This window comes from Dermacentor albipictus, chromosome 3 (genome assembly GCF_038994185.2).
Source record: "Dermacentor albipictus isolate Rhodes 1998 colony chromosome 3, USDA_Dalb.pri_finalv2, whole genome shotgun sequence".
Lineage (NCBI taxonomy): Eukaryota > Metazoa > Arthropoda > Arachnida > Ixodida > Ixodidae > Dermacentor > Dermacentor albipictus.
In genome coordinates, this window is record NC_091823.1 from 65,107,464 (window position 1) to 65,131,242 (window position 23,779).

Genomic DNA, 23,779 nt, shown 5'->3' on the forward strand with positions numbered 1-23,779 from the left:
AAGGGCAATGTAAGCGCGAATCGGTTTGGAAATAAATTGCAATAAAATGACCTCATCACTTCGACATTTCTCGCTTGACGTCGAGGAAAAAAAGCCTTAGGAAGGTACTTAACGAATGCGCCCGGATAATGGCGAGTGACATCACAAGAGGATTTTTCTTGCTGATGCCCCCTTTTTTCTTTTTCAACTTTTGTAACAGCTGTCCGTCGTCCAGCCTCCTACGAAAGAGGCGGCGGGTCCAGCGCGCATCTCTTCGCTTGCGTGTCCCGCGACATGCGAGGCGCCCCGAAGACGTCGTCGCCGGACGCGAGGCGGGCCTTCACTTTTTGGTGAGCGCCTCGTGGCTCGCTGCAGCAGCGTCGGGAGACTCGGCCGCCTTCTCGCCCTCGGCGCCTGGCTCGGCCTTGTGCGCGTCGGCAGCGGCGGCGTCCCCGACGGCGTGCTCGGCTGCGGCCTCGTGGGGGCCGCCCGTTCCCTCCTCGTGACCGCCGGGCTGGGCGGGGGCGGCCAAAGCGGCGGCAGCCTCCGCGTGGTGCTTGCGCATGATGATGACGCCAGCGACGATGGCCCCGACAGCCGCCAGCACGCCGAGGATGCCGAGGAAGGCCAGGATGGAGAAGCCGCCTTCTTCCGCTTTCGATTTGCCCGTGGCCGAGCTGTCACCGCTCGGCTTTCCCTGCGTGATACGTAATCAGAGACAGGTGTAACATCCGTGGCCGTTAAAAAAAAAGAAATTAAAATACCAGACATTCGCGGATGTGTGGCAAATCGAACGACTCGTGCATCGAAGACAGCAAAGCTGAATGGGTAAGGTGTATGGTAAGTTCTCCTGACTTTTGTGAGTCCTACAGCGGGACTGCAGCTACACTGCCAGAAGTGTACTCGACTTTGTGAACGATTCCATATATCCGCTTCAATTCCTTCACTATTTATAAATGAGCATTTTCAAGTGCTTCTTTGTTTTATTGCGATAGCAGGCGTATGGATGCTCCAGGCAAATTTTTACCGTCAGGGTGACGTTCTGGATATATGTACATATAGTAGACTGCGAGGTACATTCACTTGACAAGAATTGCGCGGACGACACCATTTCCGTAATATGCGTCGTAAAACTTTCAGTAAAAAAAATGCACTGTCATTCCACTCGCTCTCTTAAGGAAACGTCGTTTTCGAAAAAGCAACTGGAACGACAATGGATTTCTCCGCAAAGTTCGGGAATTAATATCTCGAAACTGGTGTCAGCGTAAAAATTCGTTGAAAGCGCGGCGAACTTCCCGGCTAGAATTTAAAATTGCTATATGTGCCATAACGTAATTAGTTAACAACTTAATTTGTACATATTTTTTACTGTACTATGCATTTCAGTTTTCAGTGCAAGTAATGTCCGCCTCTTCGAGGCGACCAGCTCAAGGACTAGAAATTTGTGCCATCTGCCACACGCAATCTTTAAACATTTCTGAGAGTGTTGGCTGAAACACCCGATAAAGAACTGCGTTTATGGCGGCTGCGGCCTTTTCGGGACTCCGACGCAAGGCGTTTTGCTTGCTATTCCTTTATTTGAAAGAACGGTTTATTGTAAGTTTAGTTTGCTGGATATGCTGTGCGTGTTTTTTTTTTTTTTTTTGCGACAATGGAAGGTGGTCACGTCCTTCTCCAACCAATGCACAAGCTGCAGCAACAGAACAGCAAAGCATTTCCGAAATGTAGTGAAAGCAACACATAGGCGGCTAACTGCGAGCTAACGCGGCCATTTGAGCTTATAGGTAAAGTGGGGAATGAAAGAAAAAAAAGAAAAAGACAACATTGTCTGCATAGGCGACTTTTAAGGGATACTGCAACTCGTACCGAGGCAAATAAAACATATTCGAGTGAGGCATGGTGGCGCCACAGGCGAAATAAATCCGACGGTTGCAATTCCAAGACATGAGGCTACTCACGCTCGCAGGCGTCACGTGTTTCGAACTGAATAAGCGTGACTCTCTGAAGCCCGTAAACGTGCTTGTGTCTGGAAGCGGGTCGGAAACCGACAAATTCCGTCGCTACATTCGGGCCTCATTGTGAACGGAATTCGTTAATACGAGTGAAGTTATGAAAGCAAGTTCCGTTATGTTTTTTTATGCGAAGCATATTACGAGAGCTCAACCCAGCTCCTCAGGCGCGGCGGTGTCGCCTTGAAACCACGTGACACCGTGACGTCACGACAGAGGAGAAGTGGCTTTCGCTCAACTCTTGCAAGACGGGCTGGGTTGGAATCGAACCAGGGTCTCCGGAGTGTGGGACGGAGACGCTACCACTGAGCCACGAGTACGATGCTTCAAAGCGGTACAAAAGCGCCTCTAGTGAATGCGGTGTTGCCTTAGAAACGAGCTGTTTCTAAGGCGTGCGTCTCTTGCTTAGGCGCACATTTCGTTGCCGCGCCGAACGCTGCTTTGCTCGACGCTCACCGCGTCCAATGCGGGGCGCGTAGTCGCTGCCCTGTAGCCCATTGTCTTACACCCCTTGGCGGGTCGACGGGAACGCTGTCGCGTTCCACTCTTGAAGGCAAAGCAGTAATGCATGAGTTGTTTCTTCGTCTAGCCGAACCAAATATAGCCAAGCAACAGCAGTTCACCAGGCTAAACAGTGGTTCAACAACTAAAATAAAGGCTAGTATGCTTCGCATCCTGGGCTTAACCTTACCTAAGCCACAGCCATTTTTTTTTTTTGAAATAGAAGATGGTACATCAAGTGAAAAAAAAAAAGCATTTGCCGTAAGAATGCGCGCCCGTTGCTGGTTCAACAACGGAAGTAGCGTCAGCGGAGGAGGAATGACGCATGCGCAGAGCGCTGAAGAAGAGAGAGTAGCAGGTAGAGAGTAGCAGTAGCAGGTAGCAGGTACAAATCACGATGGCAGACACGTGTGCTGACAACGTGGTCGCCAATAGAAGTGCGTGCTGTTATCCGGTACGAACGGCATGTGGGTCTAGTGTGCCCGTTATACATGAACGCCTACAGATCGTGTTGTATGGTGAACATCTCATGTCTCAGGCCGTGTATCGCAGGGCACCGAGTTTTACTAGCGTGATTTTCTCAAAAACATTGCACGGTGCGATAAATGTCTCAGCCTCGATGGCGACAATGTGGAAGGATAGTGCAACGTGTATAGTTCATGGTGCATTTTTTTGGCAATAAAGTTTCCATCTGAAAATAAATGACGAAACTTACTTTCGCAACGCCCCTTGATCGTACTACGGGGTCCTTTTTCTTTTATTTACAGAAAAAGCATTAGCCAAATAGTCTGGGTTTTAAAGAAACGAAAAAGAAAAGTAAGTTTAATTTGAAAAAAAAAAGTGAGACAAATGTAAAAAAAAATTTGCGAGTCGGGCGGGGTTGCATGTAAACTGCATGATGTAACCATGGGTTATTCGAGCGAAAACACCTTATACAAAATGCTTGTCTTCCTGTCTTTCTCCAGTAGTATGCATTTGCTAATTAAGGTTTCAACATTGTCTTCATAGGCGACTTTTAAGGGATACTGCAACACGTACCGAGACAAAATAAACACATTCGAGTGAGCCATAGTGGAGCTACAGGCGAAATAAACCCGACGTTAGCAATTCCAACACATGAGGCATGTAATTTACGTAATTACAAAACGTATGAATCGAACAATCGTTTATATACTTTTCATGCATGCTTCCTCAGATGAACGCAAGTGGGACACTGTTAAGCCTTTTGTTTCCTTTGCCTATGCCTTCCTTTTTTACTTCGTCGCCTCTTATTTGCTCTGTTAATTTTAACCTTGCTCCTCAGATCCTTCTTGGGCCTTTTGAGACGTTTGCATACAAATCTTCGCGCCACACCGCTTACTACCCACTTTTTTACGTCCTTTCTTTTTCACGTAATTTAGTGCACACACGGATTTTTTTCAACATTAATTTGCGTTGGCTGGTGAACGAATACATCTATTAAGATTTCGCATTTTTTCGCATATATTGCAGAAGTACTATCAAATCCCGATCGATGTCGATATGAGAGAATCAAGACACGAGAGAAACCGATGACGAAAACCAAGTTAGGCAATCGCTCTTGTATTGGAAGTTTAGCGCATAGCAGAGAACAATGGTAAACTTACGCATAATTTCATGTCGTCGCATGCTAAACCATCGCCGCAGTCACTGCAAGGGTCGCCTTTCTTGTAGATCGCAGCCCCCACCTTCAACCTGCGAAAAGTTGACGTCATCGTCAGTTCTATACCCCGGACCACGTGCGCGCACATGTAGAAAAATAGCAGGATTCTAAAAGCCAGCATCGAGAGCACCGCACGGCTGGTACACACGCACCGATCTCAGTGGGTAGCGAGGCCCTTTAGTTGTGTCTACTCTAGTCCTTAATGTTTACAGGGCTAACCAGTCACTATGTCCCTTTTCGTGCATATATCGTGAAACGCTACATTGCTAGAGCATTTTCTGATTGCTCGCATTCGCAGCTAAGGTATAGTGTGGCGAATTGTGAAAGAAACCTATACCGGATGCGGTTTAGCTTTTTTTCGTTTTTAGCTTATAGAGGGTTTTCAAACATTGCTACTGACAGGTAACATAATTCTAGCCTGGGAGCAGGATTACTCGATGCAGCGGACATTCCTTGCAGGACAAATTGAAATGCTTAAATAAAAAGTCGCTGTTTCACCCAAATGGCGACGCATCTATTGCAATAGCAAGTAGTGCACAGCCATACGAAGTAAGGATAGCAGTTTTATCGGCCGTATAAACTTGCAAACATAAGCAGACTCACTAATTAACAAGCACGGTGTCACGCACGCACAAGCAAACGTGAACACACCTGACTCGACTACCGCGGAAACTCGCTGTCAAAACGCTTGCGTAAAGGAATGCGGCAGCAGCAGCGTTAAAAAAGATATGCAAGAACAGTTTCGAGGGTGTGGGTTAACTGGACAGGCGTAGTAAATTATCGAATTCGTCTCAATTATAGAGCCCCGCGCAGATAATAGGCTAACTTTTAGGCTCACAATGTACGCACAATAAACGCAGTATAAGGAGTTCAGGGATACATCGGACATGTCAAAGCATATATGGCGGAAATTTTCAAGTACGTGGCGCAGTAAGGGGAACTGGAATAATGTGGGCGCCACCGAAACGCTTGGCAAGAAAGGAAAGCTAAGTTTGAACATCTGCCTCTAATAAGGAGAATAAAGGTTTAGAGTGGATAACTTCAACAGTAATTTTCGACTCCCTCTGTGACTCGTTGTTCGGATTAAAAAATGCCTAAAAATCGGAAATATTCAAGATGCTACTGATATTGAGGGTAACGCAGTCTTCGAAGAGGATGGCAGAAAAATCACGTGTGAGCAGCGCGCGAAGACAAAATAAGCATCTAAAGGGCACTGCACGTTACTGCTATCTTTTGCAGGAAAGTGTGACAGCTTCGTTGGTGTACTGTTGAGCAATACTGTGATATCGCATATCACCGAGTGCTTTCATGAACACTATTTTAAGTAATAATTTGAAAGGAATCAAAGTTATAGCAGCTAGGAGCCTTATGTGAGTCGTTAAAAAATGTATTTGGTGTATTCAACCAACATATAAGTTACTTTTATTCCGAATTCCTCTCAGAGTTTCTGCAAACTAGCTTTTCCGAAAGAGCCGTTACTCTGATGCAGATGCTATAAGAACGAGGTCGCTAACACTGAAGTCCACAACCCGGTGACGGTTGTCATAAAAGGCCCTTCTGACATATGTGTGACGCTGCGAGGCAAAGGTGGGCAATCTGGCGTCCTTTGTAGCTATGGCAATGGCGACACGGCCGTACGCAGCTGGTGACTCGAGAGGGCTTGGAAGGCACGTGTCGAAAGAAAGTCGGTTCGCGTACAAAAAGGACGTAGTAAAGGGAGTAGTAAGCGGTGTGGCGCGAAGATTTGTACGCAAACGTCTCAAAAGGCTCAAGAAGGATCTGTGGCGCAAGGTTAAAATCAACAGTGTAAATAAGAGCAGGCAAAGTAAAAAAGGAAGGCATAGGCACAAAAATCATAAGGCATAACAGTGTCCCAATTGCGTTCATCTGAGGAAGCGTGCATGAAAAGTATATAAGCGATTGTTCGATTCATGCGTTTTGTAAGGGCGTATGCTTGGTGGGTGGGGCGCTGTCGTAACACGCCAAACATTTTACACCTTTTTGGGTGTTATTGCAAATGTCGGGGTCCATGTGGCTACGACGGTTCCACGGATAGTGCCGTGCCAGGAGCCGGGAGAAAGAGAAGTTTCGAGCAACAGTTAAGAAATCAGAAAAGGGGACTATATTCAAAAAAAGGTACATCACTCAGTTTTAAAAACACCGCTCCAACTATCGGATTATACTCCACGCTAGTGCAGTAATGTGGAAAGTTGGGCTAGTTGGTGATTAATCATCATACCTTGCTGATGAAGCAGCGCACTGACACGGACACGGCGAAGACGCACAAGAATACACGACACTCGCTGCACTCGCAACTATTTTAATTGAGAACGCATACTTCATATTTATATACCTGCGCACCCTGAGGAGTCAAAGATAATCAAGGCAGGTATATAAATATGAAATATCTGTTCTGAAAGCTGTCCTGGTGTAATGGGTAAAAGGAGGTGTCTAGCGAAAGGTGCTGGGAATGATGCCCAGCACCTACACCATAGTATCACAGGTTGAGGGATAAACAATTGGGTGTTTTCAGACCACTTCCAAATTATTACGAATAACAGGATGGCCCATAGTCTAGCTTGGCAGGTCCGCGTCGTCGTCTTCGACACATTGACGATCGTCATCGCACTGCTCACAGCATCATGACGAAATTTTTCGGAATACGATGATCCTTGTAGCCTTGCTTTTGCGAAGCTTGAGTACATTATCTTGCATGCGTACACACATTAATACACGGACATACACGTGAAACTGCCCATATAAGTGACCAAGTGGTGTAAGCTCCGCCGGCAGAGCTAAGAGATAAACTATATCTGCCTGGCCAGGCAGTTATAATTTATCTCCGATGATTTCAGCTATAGTGCAGATGCCTTCCGGGAAATGGCGGAAAATCTGAGTGGCTACCAACCCAGTGGCAGTATTGCATATTCACTGTCGTCAGCGACGACCACCCGCTCTGTTGGCTGACTAATCTAAATGACCCCTCTGGTCGATTGGCGCACTGGAGCCTTAGGCTTCAGGAGTTCGACATTACCGTCGTTTGCATATTGACGCCGACTGCCTACTGACACATACTGACACATACTGATAAGCATACTTATTAGCATACCAACGCCGGCTGCCTCTGTCGGTCACCAATACAGCCTTCTGTTACTGAGAATAAGGGCACGGACGCTCCATTTGTCGGAGTCGTCGATACATTTACCATTTGCCGGCTGCAGTGCGACGACCTAGAACTGCTTCCGCATATTCATTTCTTGGTACGCCGAGGCAAAGACGTGCCGCGACTGTTTGGAAGAAGTCTGGCGTCACCTTGTTTAAAGGGCAATGTTCTCTGTAAGAAGACCTTTTGTCAGACGGGCAGCACCTACTTACTGACCGTGCCTGCTTCGCTTCGCAATGAAATTCTCGCAGCATGTCATGATGGGGCCACCTCAGGTCATCTGGGCTACACCTGACTGCGGCTCAAGTGTTACTGGCCGAAGCTCCCAGCCGATGTTACACATCATACGCGCACTTATTGTTCGGACTGCAAAAGGCGCAAAGCGCCACCCGACAAGCCAGCTGATCTCCTACATCCTGAAGAGGTGCGGGGGACGACATTGACCAAACGTGGCATGGATCTTCTCGGACTATTTTCAACTTGTACTACAGGGAACATGTGGCTTATTGTCGCCACGAGCTACCTTACCCGTTATGCGGAGACAAAAGCTACCCAGCAGGGCAAAGCAGGTGCAGCAGCTTGATTTTTTTGTCGAAACCATCGTCCTTAGAGGCGCTGCCGAAACAGTAGCAATTACTGACACAGGAACCGCGTTCATGGCCGAACTTCTACAGATGCAGTTCCCAAGCTCAGCCCACCGGAAAACGAGAGCCTATCATCGCCACATGAATGGACTACCGGAGCGTTTGAACTGCAGACATGCTTTGTATGTACGTCGATGTGGAAAAAAAAGAACTGGGACGAAATTTTGTCTTGCGTATACCTTCTCATATAACGCCGCTCAACAGGGAACAACCCGTATGACACCATTCAGCTCGGTACACGGTCGCAAAGCTAGGACAGCATTCGCTGCAATGCTGCCGCACGAGTGTGGCGACATCCACGCAGATTCTGAAGAATTTGCTCAACGTGCCGAAGAAGCCAGACAGCTTGCACGTGTGCGCATCTGCCACCAGCAAGACAAGGACGCAATGCGGTAGAATCGTCAGCACAAATTCGTCGCCTACAAACCGGGTGAGATAGTGTGGGTTTGTATACCCACTCGGCGTTGGGGTCTTCCTGCAGAAGTGCTAAGGTGATATTTTGGGCTACACACAGTTATCTGACGCCTGAACGACGTGAACTACGAGGTCATGCCAGAGGGCAAAACTTGTTCGCGGCGCCGCAAGCACCTACTCGAAGTGGTGCATGTGGTGCGAGTAAAGCCGTACTTTCCAAAGTAACTCACGTTCCAGTCTTTCATGCATGCGCACACGCTTAATTTATGCATCGGGACGGTGCTTCCCTTGGAAGGGAGACAAATGCCGCATCTGTAGTGCGGCAAGGACGACGATGATAAGAAAACATATTGGCACTTGTAAAAAACAAAAACGTAGTAAGGAGAAGAAGAAGGAGAAATAGAAGCAGTGGCTAGCGTATTAAAGCAGTCCGTTCTTGCTACAATCCCTGTTTACATGTTGTTACGTTTCGCCTACGACGCGCGGTATAGCCGGCGCGGATGCAACGGACGCCGGGGCTTCGTTCAAAGAGGCGGACATTTTGGCCCGTTCGGAGCTGCCGCAACGCATCCCCGCCAAGCGCGTCCAGGCATGTTTCAGTGCCAAGTGTCTTCGTGCGTGCGTGTTTGTGTGTGTGCCCAAGCTTGTCAAAGCGCGGCAGCCGGGGAGAGGAGCTCCCCAAGTGTGAAGCGAGGAGATCTGACCGGCGCCGGCCCGGCTGATGCGTCACTACACTCGTCTCAACATGTGTCTCAGCTTGTCCGTGCCCCGCTGTCACGTGGTCTCGTCCCGTGACGTTCCCTCTTGCCCTCAACTCCGAGAGTATAAGAGCAGCTGCCCCCGGACGCCAGGAGAGAGGCTCCGATTTGTTCACTCGAGTTACGTGCTCTCCCGTCTCTCCACTTCGGTCGACCTGACCAGCCGCTCTTTTGCGATGCTAGAATAAACAAGTTGTTCTGTTAGCAGTCGACTCATGCTTTGCTCGGACCTTCGGATGCTTCCAGTTGTGCCCCAGGCCGCCAGGCCAACGCTACCCTTGGGGCTTGCGACCCAGTTGCAACAACTCGTGCCAGCGGTCCGATTGCAACAACGGGCGTCAGCGCGGAGGTTCCAACAATGTTCGTTTGTGACTCGAGTTTTGGGACCTCACCATAATACGTTTAGTCAGCGGAAATAACTGCCAAGACCTTCACTTACTGGTTAAACAATCACAAGCAAGTGTCGCATAATACTGAGGGTGCCCAGAACCACTTTTTATAGAAGTGAAGCATTAGAAGCATATAGAAGCATTAGAAGTGCAAATTAGCTATTTCATAAATGCTTTGCCGCAAAAATGCTTCAATGCGTTCAACAGAAGCGAAGTTATTAGCAATCAAACACGGCCTCCGCTGTGCTCCCGTTGATTCTTCAACGCCTTGCACTGCGAAGGCTACGGCGCAGTGCCAACAACGCTCCGCCTTCTAAATGTCACCATGAAGCGCAGTTCAAATTTCATAGTGGATGTTAACGTAGACGCCACGACTTCCGCCTTTGCTGCCTACGATGCGCTAAACATAAGCCAAACGCGGTTGTCCTCAGTGAGCCGCACTGTGCTTAGCCAGTGTAGTGCCCCTGTATATACTCCAGCCTGTTGGAGCATGTACAGGAACACTAAGCCAGTGGTCTCGTGGTGGCACCCCACGGCGGCCGCAGCATCTACGCCATGTAGCCGACCGCAGTTTGATGTCAGCCAGATGTCAGCTATCGGCCAATAGCAGCCGTCTAAGGAGATGACGAAATAGAGCGTCCGATAAGGAAAGCGTGCCTCTAGAAGAGAATGAGGACAGGGCCTTCTGTTGAAAAGAGAGCGTTTGAGAGAAAAGGTAACTTCGCGATCCGCTTGCGAGCTCCACGCACCCCCTACAACAGCAAAACGATGTTCACCGCAGTGTATTCTACCCGAAGGCTATGTTATTTCACCAAACCCGCGGGGTGGTTCTGGGCCCCTTTAAGAGAAGCAAGAGTACTACATGGATAAGGTATATTAAGTTTGTTTATTACGTCTGTCTACCATCTGTTTATAGCAGGCGTAATCAAAAACACTCTAAAGCCACACATCACCAATTACGACAATTAACAATAACTCACGCCCTCCGTTTACTAAAACACTTCGCGACTGAAGAATAAGAACTCATGCATAGACAAGCGGGTCGCCCCCTCTTTACTAAGAATTCAGCAGTTCTATACTCACCCAGGGTGGTAATTGCACACTAAGATCGCCTTCGATGCTGTTGTCACCTTGTAATGCTTGAATCCACAGCCAACCAATTCGGTCTCAGCCCAGACAAGCTATAAAAACAAAAACAAAAAGGCGGCTTGATGAGCTGCAACATCCAAGCATATATAAATTGCAGCGCAAAGGTGCATGACCAGAAAAAAAAAAGTAAAAGAAAAGACATGCACTGGCCCAGCAGTGCGATCCCGATATAAAATTAATCCGGGGGTCATCAACCAGATGAGTTGAAATCTGATGTATATTCAAGTTGATGTGTACTCTTTCCATAGATATCATGGGGAAAATAGGGCCGGTATTTTGTACCGATGCCTTTTCCGATTTTATGCTTTTTCAGACTTTTCGCGCCTGGCCAGTGGTCAGAGCGACGGTCTGCCCACATTATCAACGGGGTCAGGCGGCCGTGTGTGGTGCATGATAAGAATAGCATAGAATAAGGCAGAAGGCATCGCTACAAAATAACGGCCCTGGTCGTTTTTGCAGGTTGCGGCTTAGTTCTTTTTCTGAAGAAACTACTGCACTAGTTATTTTGTGCAATACATAAACAAATTGCAGAATGAATGTATTATTCTCGCATAACTTTACTAACGAGATGTATGCCATAAAAAAGACATAAATTGCCACCATCAACATTGGGGGATAAAATTGCGAAAAATTCGTAAGGACACGCTTGTATCGACTCAAAAAAATGTGTAACAAAAATTATGAGAAATACAAAATGTATTACCGTCTAATAGGCACTATCTCCGAAAAAATATCAAAATTTTTATTTGAACAGGTATTCCACTACAAAAATTTAAGTGCCAGCACTCCAGTTTGGCGTGCCGGGGTGCGGCCGCCGATGTTCCGGGTGGCTTGCATCATCGTCGCTCTCAGATTCAAAGTCCGACGAAAAGGCAGCATCATTTAGACGCGCTGCTGCTCGACCCATCAATAAAAATTAGAGGACGCTTAAGCTTCGCCTTCAAGAGTCGAACGCGACAGCGTTCCCGTCGACCCGCCAAGGGGTGTAAGACAATGGGCTACGGCGCAGCGACTACGCGCCCCGCATCGGACGCGGTGAGCGTCGAGATACGCAGCGTTCGGCGCGGCAACGAAATGTGCGCCTGAGCAAGCGACGCATGCCTGAGCCTTAGAAACAGCTCGTTTCTAAGGCAACACCGCATTCACTAGAGACGCTTTTGTACCGCTTTGAAACATGGAACTCGTGGCTCAGTGGTAGCGTCTCCGTCTCACACTCCGGAGACGCTGGTTTGATTCCCACCCAGCCCATCTCGCAAGTTGTTTTTTATTCATGAAGTGCCTGCTGGGATTTATCGCTCACGGCCAACGCCGCTGACGCCGACACCGACGACACCGGTTTTTCTGCGACACGAGCTCCTTAACCCTGTCGCGTTAAAATCAGCCGTAGACGCAACGGAATTGCGAGATAGGCGATCTGTCGAAGCGCACGCGCCGCTCCCGGAGGCGGCCATTTTGGCTATCTATCGCGACACATCGGAGCGCGTTCAAAAATTAACGCCTGGCCGAAAAAAAAAGGGAACTGCTGAGAAAACAAAGAAATAGTTCTCTTTCCCGTCCTATGGTGTAGTGTGTCCGTTAGCGGCGCGCAATATAACGAACGGCGCGTTTCAAAACAAAAAGCGGGCGGCCATTTTTGCTGTCTACTTAGACGATCGCGAAAACTTCGGAGCGCGTTCAAAAACCACCGCGTGAGGGGAAAAAGAAAACTGCTCAGCAAACAAAAATATAGTCCTCCTCGTTCACGTCTGATAGCGCAATGAGTCCGTGAGCGGCGCGTAAGATCTCGAAAGCGGCTTTTCAAACCATCGTTAGCGGGCTAGCAATGTCCAATGTGCACGGTGACCGAAAGAGTTAAGAGTTACAGTTTACTTAAGAGGAGAGGGAGAGGCAACAATGCCTGACCTTAGGTCCTCTCTCCCTCCAAAAACTATGTATATCAAGAAAATTCTTCGAGTGTGTTGGATTTCCGAGGTTTGAAGCTTCCTCCCGGACGCCTAGTAGTTCCCTCTGCCCAGGTTGGTGTCTGGTAACCTCCAACCCTCTCCGGCCTGAGATGATGCAAGCTGAAAATTGCTGACGCTTGGCGAAGGAACAATTGGTTTAGTTCATATCTGCGCCGTCATCAGGCTAAAAAGAAAAATAAATATGAAAAGAACTAAATATGGAAATAAAAAAGGAAATAAATATGAAAACATGAGACGGCAGCAAAAACGCGCTGGCTTCAAAAGTCTCAGGAATTACTTTTTTTACACATCCGCGCTGCGGCTTTTGATACAGTTCCTGTTCCCTCTTTCGCTCGACGAGGGAATTGAGTGTCCATCTCTCGACCAATCCGAATTGCAACACAGTTCGCGATATCCCACCCATGATGTCGCACCACTTCGCCGGACTCCGCCTCTCGTGTTCTACCTTCGGCGCACCCTCGATGCAAGGGAGCGGCAATTTCAAGTGAAACCGGTTTCGAGGTTGTTCCGAATATTTGTCAGCTTTGGCTATTTGTAGGCTGAGTCTGTCGCTACCATTTCCAAAGAATGCGGCGGTTGTGGTCATCCTGAATGGAGGTTCTTTGTGTGCCTGTCAATAGTCTGTGCCAGGCCCTGTCGCGGGATATACAGGCGGGCGCTGGTGCCTCCAGCGAAACACACAAGGACGGGCGCTGCCATTTAGAGACGCATATGGCCGATGACCCACTGCAGTTTGGGGTCGAAGAACTTGTCTCGTTCGTCAGCTCCGGGTCGTTGAACAGATGAAGACGCGACACACAATCGCCTGCCAATTATCTTGAGACGACTCTTGTTTCTTCGCCAGCTCTTCGGTGTCGAAAAGACGATAAAGCGTGGATAGCCGGTGAAGCACCTTTCCCTCAGAAGGACGGCCAAGCACAACAGAACCAAGCAGAGGTAGCAGGCACTCGGTGGGCCGTATGTAAGAAACGACAGCTTTGTTGGTTATTTTTCATTTTTTAAATAGTGTAGCTGTTGTTCGCAATGGTCGCAGTCAAAAATAGTTCCAGGCTCAAGTTCAACACTGCTGTAGCGGCATAGACGAGTCACAAGGCGAAGCCAATACACACACGCACAAAACGCTATCGTTACGTTCGTCTTGTGCCTCATGACGGCATGATGATAATGGGGTAATGACACTAAAATTACGACGACGGAATGACTACTATGGCATGACGGCGGCTCTGTGACGACGACACAATTACGACAGTGGCATGACAAAGATGGAATGACAACGACGGCCGTGGTATGACAATGAGGTGACCACACTGGAGTGACGACGAAAGAATGATGACGATGGAACCATGAAGGCATGATGATGGCCCAATTGCAATGCCATGGCGACCGCGGAATAACGATAACGACGTGCTATGAGCGCGACCGCAAGGTTACGACGGCGTGACGGAGACAACATGATGACGATAAAATGACGACGGCGAAATAAGGACGACAGAATGAGGAACACGGAATGATGAGTTGACGGCGTCGACGCGAAGCGTGAACGTAGTGACAACGTAATGAGGCCACACAGTGAATAGGGCGAAACGATGACGACGGCCTGATATCGCCCCAGGAAGCCCAAGTTCGCTATATGTCTGGTGCTTGTTCCCACTATGTCCGGTACGAACCAATTGTGCCAGCCAGTAGCCGAAAAGTGGGGCAAGAGGGAAAGCAAGCTTCGCTTGTTATTTACTTCATTAAGCGGTCGACAATACGCTTTTAGACCCATCTTCAAACGGTGCATCCGAGCTTATTTAAACGGTAGTAAAAGTGAGCTGGGTCGATACGTCCGCGCCACTGTATATATTATGTCTACTGAGAACTGACCACATTGAGGCAGTATACCTGCACGTTCGCCTCAGTCGTCCTAACAATCAATTCCACAGCCATTAAAGCACATGTTCAATGGTTGTAGGCTATGCATGACTAAAGTCAGCGAATATGATTTACTGCGCGTGCCCGAAATAACCACAAAGCGTCTGTTGAGACGCAAGCCTGTCTGCGTGAAAATATGTGTACGCATCGCACAACCTCCAAAGTTGTCCCGTGCCCTGAGTAACAATGATGATTGGCTGTTACACAGTATGCGTACAGTCTGAATGCCTTGCTGTGCTGTTTCCTAGAGTATCGGGTGCTCTGTCCTCACTTTTGTTCCCGAGAGTGTATATTGTGCAATAAAAAATATGCAGACCCCGTGCACTGTGGTAATCGATGCAAGCGAAGAATTGTCTCCTGTTTGCGTTCACTGACGTTATTTGGCGGCGATACATTGACGGCATGCGACAGTCGTGACGTGAAATGCTATACCTTGCCCGCTCCACTTGCGTTTGTTGTTCTTGCTCCGCTCGACCTTTCACGTGCGCCTCCGTCTCCTCGATACTAAACGAACGTTTGGGCGCAATTCTCCGTTGTAGCGTTGTTACTCGCAACTGCCTTCTCTCTCTCAATTCCCTCAAACATTTTCCCCACCTCCACCCTCTACTGCCGCTCCGGTTGAGGTTAAGCACGGAGACAAGCGCAGCAACTCCTACACTGCTATTGTGGAGTGCGCCACGCCTAATTACAGCCTCCCGAGGGCATTGTATACATGCGACGCGGCGCAAATCTTGACACGAGGTTCTCGGGTCGTCCTTCCTTGGTGCCACACACCTGTCAATGATGATGATGTTTGAGGTTTAATGGCGCAATAAGGGCCAGGTATGGCCAAAGAGCGCCACACACCTGTCAAGTATTCACGAGATTGCGGTAAGGGCCCCGCGTTGCAGCAAATCCAGTGTCGGCGCCGTGCGTCGCTTGGCGAATAGTTCTGAACCACAACCACGCAAGTCCCTCCACGTGGCTCACACATTGTTTTCATTCTTTACAATGTTATTCCTCGGAATTTTCAGATCGACAGCTCATAAACAAGTATCATGAAACAAAACACAAACTGCGCATGCCTTTTATGTTTTCTTTTTTAAATTTTTTGCGACATGGGGCGCTATAACGTAAAACTATTCCAAACTTTTCTATTCCAATTCTGCAATCAGCACACAGCGATTGGTCATAAACGTTTTTGGACCGCCCCCACTTGACCTGTCTGTCACGCGACGTCACGAAAACCGCGACAGCTCCCCATCTGATATGACGTGTACACACTTACGCATAATTTGACCGAACAAAACAAAAATAGTTATTTCTGATTCGACGCCTTTTTATCATTAGCCCTCGGCTATTGGTCAAAAGGTTTCGGGCTGCACCCACTTCACCTGCCTCTCCCGCGACGTCACAAAACCGCAAAAACGTCCCGCGTCAAAGTGACGCGCACGCGTTAAAGATGCAATAATATGCCGAAAGAACTGAATTTTCATCTGAAAGCCGCAGGCTGTCCCGTTCCGAAAGGAATAGAAAGATGGCTGCCGCCGATCGCTCCGGCACTGGCTACTCGATCCTGCAGGAGAGCATGGGTTTATTTGCGTGTAATAAAACTTTCTACGTGGCCGTGTAACGTTTTCGAGAACCTTCGGCACGTTTACGACCTCGTTCTACCAACTCTTCTTTGCTGAGGATCCGTTTTTAGGGTCATTCTTAAGCTTCCGTTGCATGCCGCCACGATTGCAGACGAGCCACCGCAAGCTATGTAAGGGAAAGCGGACCAATCGCAGACGCCGGCACCACCCTCTTCATCCGGTTATCGATATTCAGTGCAGTAGCTTGGCCCGGTCGAATCCCTCTCCACTTGAGCGTGCTGCTCGCGTCTTGTCAGCCAATTAGATAAGACAAGCTGCTCAGCGCAGGCAATGTTATTCGTTTTTCAAGCAAACAATAGTGACCTCCTATGAACGAGAGAAGCATTTGATTGGTTTGTTCAGACAACCCTGCGGGTGACCGCCCGATGCTTGCGTCGGCGGTTGCGCAAATTTGACGTCAAGAGATTGGAACAAAAACATATTGGAATAGTTTTACGTTTTACAGCCCATCGCCAAGTCTCAACCACGTCGTGGCCGGCGTTAGTTAGTTAGCTAGCTAGTTAGGTAGCTAACTAACCAACGCCGGCCACGACGAGACGTGGTTCAGACGCTAGCTAGCTAACTAGATAGCGGTTGAGCCAGCCAGCCAGCTAGCCAGCCAGCCAGCCAGCTAGCCAGCAGCAGCAGCGGGAAAGTCGAAGGAAGAGACAAAGAAAGCTTCGCTTTAAAAGTAAAGCAAGCGTGCTGAATTAACTGCACGATTTTAGGTGCATACCTGTGCAAAGCTCTCCATTTGGCGGTCTGTTTGAGCCACGTATTTGTCCACAACAGTCGCTTTGATTTTCGAATGCTCTTCGAACCACTTGTCTAGAATGCCTTCGGCAAATTGCATGATGTTCGCCTTATCTTCAGCGAGGTCGCCGGAGCCCACATTCTGATGCACCCCGGTTAACGACCCTGCACAATGCGCAACGAAGCAGATGGAACAAATTGCATGTTTCCGTACATCAGCTTGTTCTCCGTTTTGGCACGTTTAAAAACAAGCATAAAAATAATGGGCGACATCCAGCAAAACACACGGGACCTAACGTTTTGGCTCATTAAAGGTATAACAGCGCGACTACTGGAACTAGAACACACAAAAAAGCGCTCTTCCTTGTCTGTGTTCCTTTTTTCTTGTCTTACAGCGACGCTGTTTATGACTACGGTTCCGTGAAATTTTCATGTGTGCGAGCAAACACTGTCATCAGCAGCAATGGCTTGTACCAGTGCTCGCGTGTTCGTCGTCGTCTTCTGCCACCGCTGACTTGTTGGCGCCCGTCGGCGTAACCGTGTGAACGCGCTCGTGCCACTGCTCGCGCGTTCGTCGTCGTCTTCTTCCACAGCTGGCTCCGATAGCGCTCATCAGGCCAGCGTTCCCATACTGCGTTCATACGTACGTTCCCATACAGCGTTCCCATCGGTCTCAAATTCTTTGCCTCAATATATCGCGAAATGAAAACATTAATGTACATAACGAATGTGTATAACCAGTGCATAAGACCGTTGAATGCGAATGTATAAAAACATATGTGCGCGTACCTTACGTCGCGACGACCACCGATTAAGACAATAAATGTGTTCGTACCTTTGTTCAAAATTCTGTGTCACCTCTTTATCATGCGCTACACAGCTTCACTTGTCAGTCACCTTCACAGGGTGGAATGGCTTATTAATTTATTTTGTCTTTGTTCAAGGAAGTCATGCTGTTTTACCTTTAGTCATGCACGAGCAACTAGCCCAATGATTGCCGTTACTAAATTTTTGCTGAATTTGAGACTTCATCCCAGTGACAAGCTTTCGTGAATCCAGGGACTTCATTTATTTCTGGTGAAATTTGTGCTGCATTTCCCAGCTACAAGTTTTATTTATTCCAGTTACTTCATTTCATTTCATTTCATTTCATTTATTTCTGAACTTGCCCAAGAACAGCTCTACGCATAGTATTGGTGTACTTGAGTTACGTATTCTTGAAAATTTAAATAGAATAGACTAAACGAATGGTTTTTATTGATCCCACGTTTGGGTTTCATTCTTCAAAGAATGCAGGTGACAGAAATGCGCGTTTTCTAAGCACTACATACGTGGGATAAGGCATGTGCGCTGAACTACTGTCACTTGGCATGCCACCATAAACATTTCACCAAACAAGGCCACGAATCGTGGTCCGCTTCTAGCACCGTAAACAAGAATAAAAAACAAAGTTAGCTAACAATTCCATAGCATTGTCACACATAACAGGAAGTTTAAAAAAGGACAGGTTCCAGCAAAAGTGAATAACAAAAACGGGATAACAATAGTTTATGAAACAAACACACATCAGCAATACATACACAAGATTAACAAAAGGGTGTAAGTAACTAAAGGACGTTACCGAAAAGCGCGGACAAAACTGTTGTGTAAACACATCAGACAAGCAAGGTCACAGCCGTACCTAATATATTACAATCAGGTAGTATGCTTGAAACGATCATCAGCGCAGAAAAGGTGTTATTCGAGAGGTGTGACCGCAGTAAATTTAAAAAAAAACGACAACCTAAGGCGTAAAAAAAGCAGAACAAAAAGGTTTTTAAAGAGATGTGTGCAAAACATTTGGTAGCATCTACCTCACGATAACTGTCGATGTTAATGCGATTAGCATTTCTGCAATGCATGCATTCATGCAATGATACGAGGATGCCTTATGCAAGGTATCCCCGGTATGATTGCGAAATGTTACTGTCGATGCCTGACCAAGATGAGGCCAAGCAAAAGCGAAAGCGTCGCAGTAAGACGCTAACAAGAGCCGAAGGTCGTCAGATTAAGAAGGGAAATGGTAAGGGGCCAGCCATACCGTGAAAAAAGTTAAGCGTTTACGTGTTTCGGGGCTTCCAGGAGACGACTGTGGAGCATCGCCTGTCAGGGCTACAGACTCCTGTGAGTCTAGAGGCGCTATACTGGTCAGTGTGATGCCTTCGGGTAGCAATTCGGGAGTCCGTCCAAAGCTCAGAATAGGAAGGCACGCCCGGTTCACAGAAACAGTACAACGGAGTGAGGGACACCCCCACGCCGCGCCAGAAAGTGTCTAGGGAAGGACAGATCACGTGGTTGCCATGCCAAACAGGGGGCTCTGAGTTCAACGTGACATAGATCGCGGTCCCACATCGACATACGCATACTTAAAGACGGTACCAAGTAGAAGAACCATACGCAAAACACTGCTCGGGGTACAAGTGGTTATTTCACTGGAACACAGTTCCACGTATCTATTAAGGCATGGACATAACGTCATTTCATATTTTTGCAATCGTATGTGCAGCACCCCGTTCCATTCAGCCAAGTCGAACATAATTGCACAGATGTTCTACTTCTGTAGGTGAAGCCTAATTATGTGGTTTTACGTGCCAAAACCACTTTCTGATCATGAGGCACACCGTAGTGGAGGACTCCGGAAATTTCAACCACCTGGGGTTCTTTAACGTGCACCTAAATCTAAGTACCCGGCTGTTTTCGCATTTCGCATACATAGAAATGCGGCCGCCATGGCCGGGATTCGATCCCGTGACCTCGTGCTCAGCAGCTCAACACCATAGTCACTGAGCAACCACGGTGGGCTGAGTGAGGCCTACGCGGAACGTCATTAGGAGCGTGTGTACGGATCTCTCGAAATAGTCAGCTGCTTAAGCGTATAGGGCCACGAAAACACATCGGACATGAAATTCTGCCACTGCCTTTACGCATAACGGTGAGAAATAGCGGCGCACAGCACCAACGGTAATATGCAGGTAATATGCAGGCATTTCGACCGAAAACTCACCTGTGTTCAGCGTGTCTCCGGTTTCTTGTTTCGTAGGGTCGCACTTATCCGCGGTCTCCTGGGCCTTCTTTGCCAGTGCCTCGTCCCACTTCTGTAACATGGGAAGGGATAGACAGAGGTGTAAACTAGCGATTGGCAACTTCATGTGAAAAAAAAAATACAGTGTTGATTTAACGGCGACAGCGAGAAAAATGCGTTATCATTACATTGCAGCTCATTGATATCCCGGATGCAGGATCTGAACCACTTTCACTATATATATTGTCACGTTGTAGTGAGGGTGAAAACACAGTAGCAAAAACTGAATTCCGAAACAAACTCTTTATTAGGGAATCCTGCGCTCAAATAAGTCGCAGTTTCGCCCAAAAGGTGAAGCATCGATTGCGAAAGCAATTGGTAGTTAATTACATTCGTAGTAAATTAGTAGACGAATTAGGTAAATTAGTGGCAAATTAGAAGTTAATTAGCAGACAGTAGTAGACGCGAGCGAATTGACCTTCATGCTGCGTATCGCTTGAACGCAGACAGCGGCGAGAAAGCACCACGCACAAAGGTATGAGCCGTCTGCAGATCGCTTTCAGGATACTACAAAGTACGCAAAGTACGCAGTTGCTGGCGGAGTAGAAGCCTCCCCGCTTTCCTCCATTTCGCGTGGGAGATTGAGCCGCGATCGTCAGTTACCCTTGCGCTCGGTGGCGAAATACGCAGTTGCTGCCGGAGCCTTCCCCCCTCCCCCCCACATGCCTCACAGCCTTTCGCGCAATGGAAGACGGCGTGTTTGCTCTCCGCTTTCCTCCCTGGCATGCGCCAGACTGAGCCGTGATCGTCCCTACCCCCTGTGCAGCGCGGTTGAGGTGTCCTCTGCTGAGAGACAGTTACTGCGCTGCACTTTACCCCAACCTTTCCTTCCCATCAAGAATCTCCTCTCTCTCTCTCTCGGCTACCCTCGCGTGCTTTCACTCGCACAAACAGCATACGGCGCGAGGCAACGGTGTTCTCGCCCTTGGACTTCATACGGAGCATCACGGCGATGGTGGCGCCAAAAATACGCCTGGAGTGTCCACATAATTTCTACCGCAATAAAAAGAGGCTACACTCGGAGCACAACCGTAGTGGCGAGCACAGTCGACGATCGTCAGAATCTCATCTGCGGCTCTAGCGCGTCGGCTCTCATACCTGACTCGTCGAACGTTCCAGCGTAATCACTGGTGCCCGCGAAGTGCCTTCGAGAAAGTACTACAGATTTCGTGTCGTGCATACAATCTCATTTCGAAGGGTATATATATATATATATATATATATATATATATATATATATATATATATATATATATATATATATATATCGCTGTGCAAGAAAGCCGGTGCCCGGCGTCTGTTCCAGACTAAAGTCCCATTGGCTGCGACGCCATGCCACGAGCGCGCCTCAATTGAGCGGAGCAGGCGAAGCGTAACAGCAGCGCACAAGGTGTTGTGTAAGGCAAGAGGGCATCGCTGTTACGCTACGTCGCCCTCTCTCTCGCTCTCGAAAGCCAGTGTTTGGGCGCGTTGCTAGACAACGCAAGCTCTCGCCTGTTTTCTAACTGTGCTTTGGTAAGGCCAAATCATAACGCGACAAGCGTATCAAAGCGCTCCCGTGCCCACGAAGAGAATAACTCGATGGACCGCTCGGCGGCGTTCAACGGGACAATATTGCTTTAGCGTTCACAACTTATAAGAATTGCTTAGGTGTCCTCGGATTCTTACAGAAGCAATTGTTTAACAGTACCGGTTAAAAGTTAATCAGTATAATAAATAATTACTTGCCTAATTCCAACCTCCAGTAATTCTCAATATGTATGCTTCTTTGGCAAAAGCTGTCCAGGCAAAGTAGCTTAATTATCGCGCCTTGTCTATGTTTTAAAGGAATTTAAAACGCCCGTTCTTCTTTCTTTAATTCCTTATCACCTTGCAGGGCAGCAAACAGGACGTCCACCTGGTCAACCTACTGGCCTTTCCTTGTTTCCTTCCCTCTCTCACGAACGTATTTTCTCAGATGCCCAGGGTATTCAGCACAGGCGTTAATAGACTACACGAGAGAACCCATTCGGGACCCAGCCACAAAAGGGGTAGCCGGACTCACCAGTTTCCTCATGTTGGTCGCCTTCGGTAAAGTTCCCGCGCCCTTGGCCACCTTCGACCGGAGTTCGTTGTGCTTCTTGACCAGCCCATCCCGGTCAGTTTGGGCGATACTGGCCGGAAGCACAGTGCCGCAGGCCTGGGCACCTTGCTTCATGAACGCAGCCAGCATGCTCCTTAGAACGGACGGCCCATCGTCTTCGGCGCCGACGCCGCTCCCCAACGTCGCCAGGAAAACGAGAAACAGCGACGAGGCCATTCGGGCGAACGCCATGGCTGATGCTTCTTCTTCTTCCTGCAGTTGCACGCGACTTCAGCGCGGGATGGTTGCTCCTTTCTCGTGCTTACATCGTCGTCACCTCCTCCTTCAAAAGAGCTCGACGAATGAGGAGTATAATATCAACGCCCAACGCCCAACACACCAAGACGAAATCAAAAGTGACGCGCGACACAAAGAAAGATTTCTCTCAGCGTGTGGCAGACGGCGGTGAGGAGACGGGGGCCGTCATCTTTTTCTTTCAACTTCTTTTTTTCTTTTTTTTTGGGGGGGGGGGCGTTTCCGCTCTTGACACAGTGCGGTGGCAGCATAGTACAAAATCAGAGCGACGATCGTAATCATCATAAACCCACTGAAAAATGGGCATTGAGACAAAGCTGAACGGTCAGCCCCAATCGAAAAATTCTGACCTGCAACTCAGCAATGGGAAATGGAGATCAGGGTGGGGAAAAGAAAAAGAGAGAAAGTGCTCATAAGGACGAAAATGGTCCAGAAGGGCCTTCTGTGTCCAGAAATGGACACAGAAGGCTCTTCAAAGACTCAAACTCAAAACACTCTCCTGAAAGAATTTCATAAGTGGTCTTATACCAGCACGCTGACGACAAGGCTTGGCCAAGCCCCAGTAGCAGCTTATCGTCGGTAGATGCTGTTAAGCCCCCGCTGTTACCAGTTGTTAGGTGGACAGGGTTTCGGCGACCTTCGTAAGCGCGTGTTTGAAGTTCGAAGCAGATTGACCATAATTTATTTCATTTATTATTTCATTTCATAAATAAAGTATTCATAAAGTATTCATAAAATAAAAAATAAAAAAATAATTTATTATACCCTCAACACCCCAAGGTATTACAGAGGGGGGGGGGGTAAAACAAGTTACAAAACAAACAAAACAAAGAAGGCAGCAAATTACGTAGGCATAGACGTGTGAAGCCCGAAACGATGGTGTCGATTATGGCCGTACGAAATTGTGTGTGGTGTTCAATAGCAATCAACCTGCCGGGAAGGTGGTTCTGTTCTTGGCACATCCTCATGACAAGCTCTAGTCAGACACTGCAAAACTCCAACTTTGTGATGATGATCATGCAAGGAGATATGTAGGTTGGGGATGAAATAAGATTATCGCGCAGATGTGAATTATGGAAGTATATTTTATGAAACAGCTAGGCAACAGCATATGCTACGGACAGAAAGCGTTGGAAGTTGCAGGATGTTTTTCATTGAAGTTACGCTTGCCGTACGGTTATAATTGCGTAAGATGAAACGCGAGGCATTATTTTGAACACGTTCGAGAGACTGGGTTAGTGTCTCAGCATATGGGTCCAAAACTGATAAAGCCTATTTTATTTACTTCTAATTAGCGTCTTGTACAAAATTAACTTTAATGATGACGGAGCGGAAGAGAAGTTTCGACGG

The 23,779-nt window shown here is 47.9% G+C and overlaps 2 protein-coding genes across 2 annotated transcripts in view; one reads left to right on the plus strand and one right to left on the minus strand.

The window, feature by feature from the left end:
* Nucleotides 1-317, plus strand: part of LOC135905548 (very long chain fatty acid elongase AAEL008004-like) — a 99,301-nt gene extending 98,984 nt beyond the window's left edge. The window contains exon 5 of the transcript XR_011512756.1: nt 200-317. The gene's annotated coding sequence lies outside the window, so the exon portion shown is untranslated. The remainder of the gene's footprint in view (nt 1-199) is intronic.
* LOC135905547 (CRISP/Allergen/PR-1-like) lies at nt 109-22,419 on the minus strand. Its single transcript, XM_065436509.2, has 6 exons — nt 22,097-22,419; nt 19,975-20,065; nt 16,915-17,096; nt 10,622-10,719; nt 4,115-4,202; nt 109-676 (listed from the first exon to the last, which is right to left on the minus strand). Exons 1-6 carry the CDS (start codon nt 22,364-22,366, stop codon nt 320-322), a joined length of 1,086 nt encoding a protein of 361 aa, XP_065292581.2. The 5' UTR covers nt 22,367-22,419; the 3' UTR covers nt 109-319.
* Nucleotides 22,420-23,779: the final 1,360 nt, after the last annotated feature.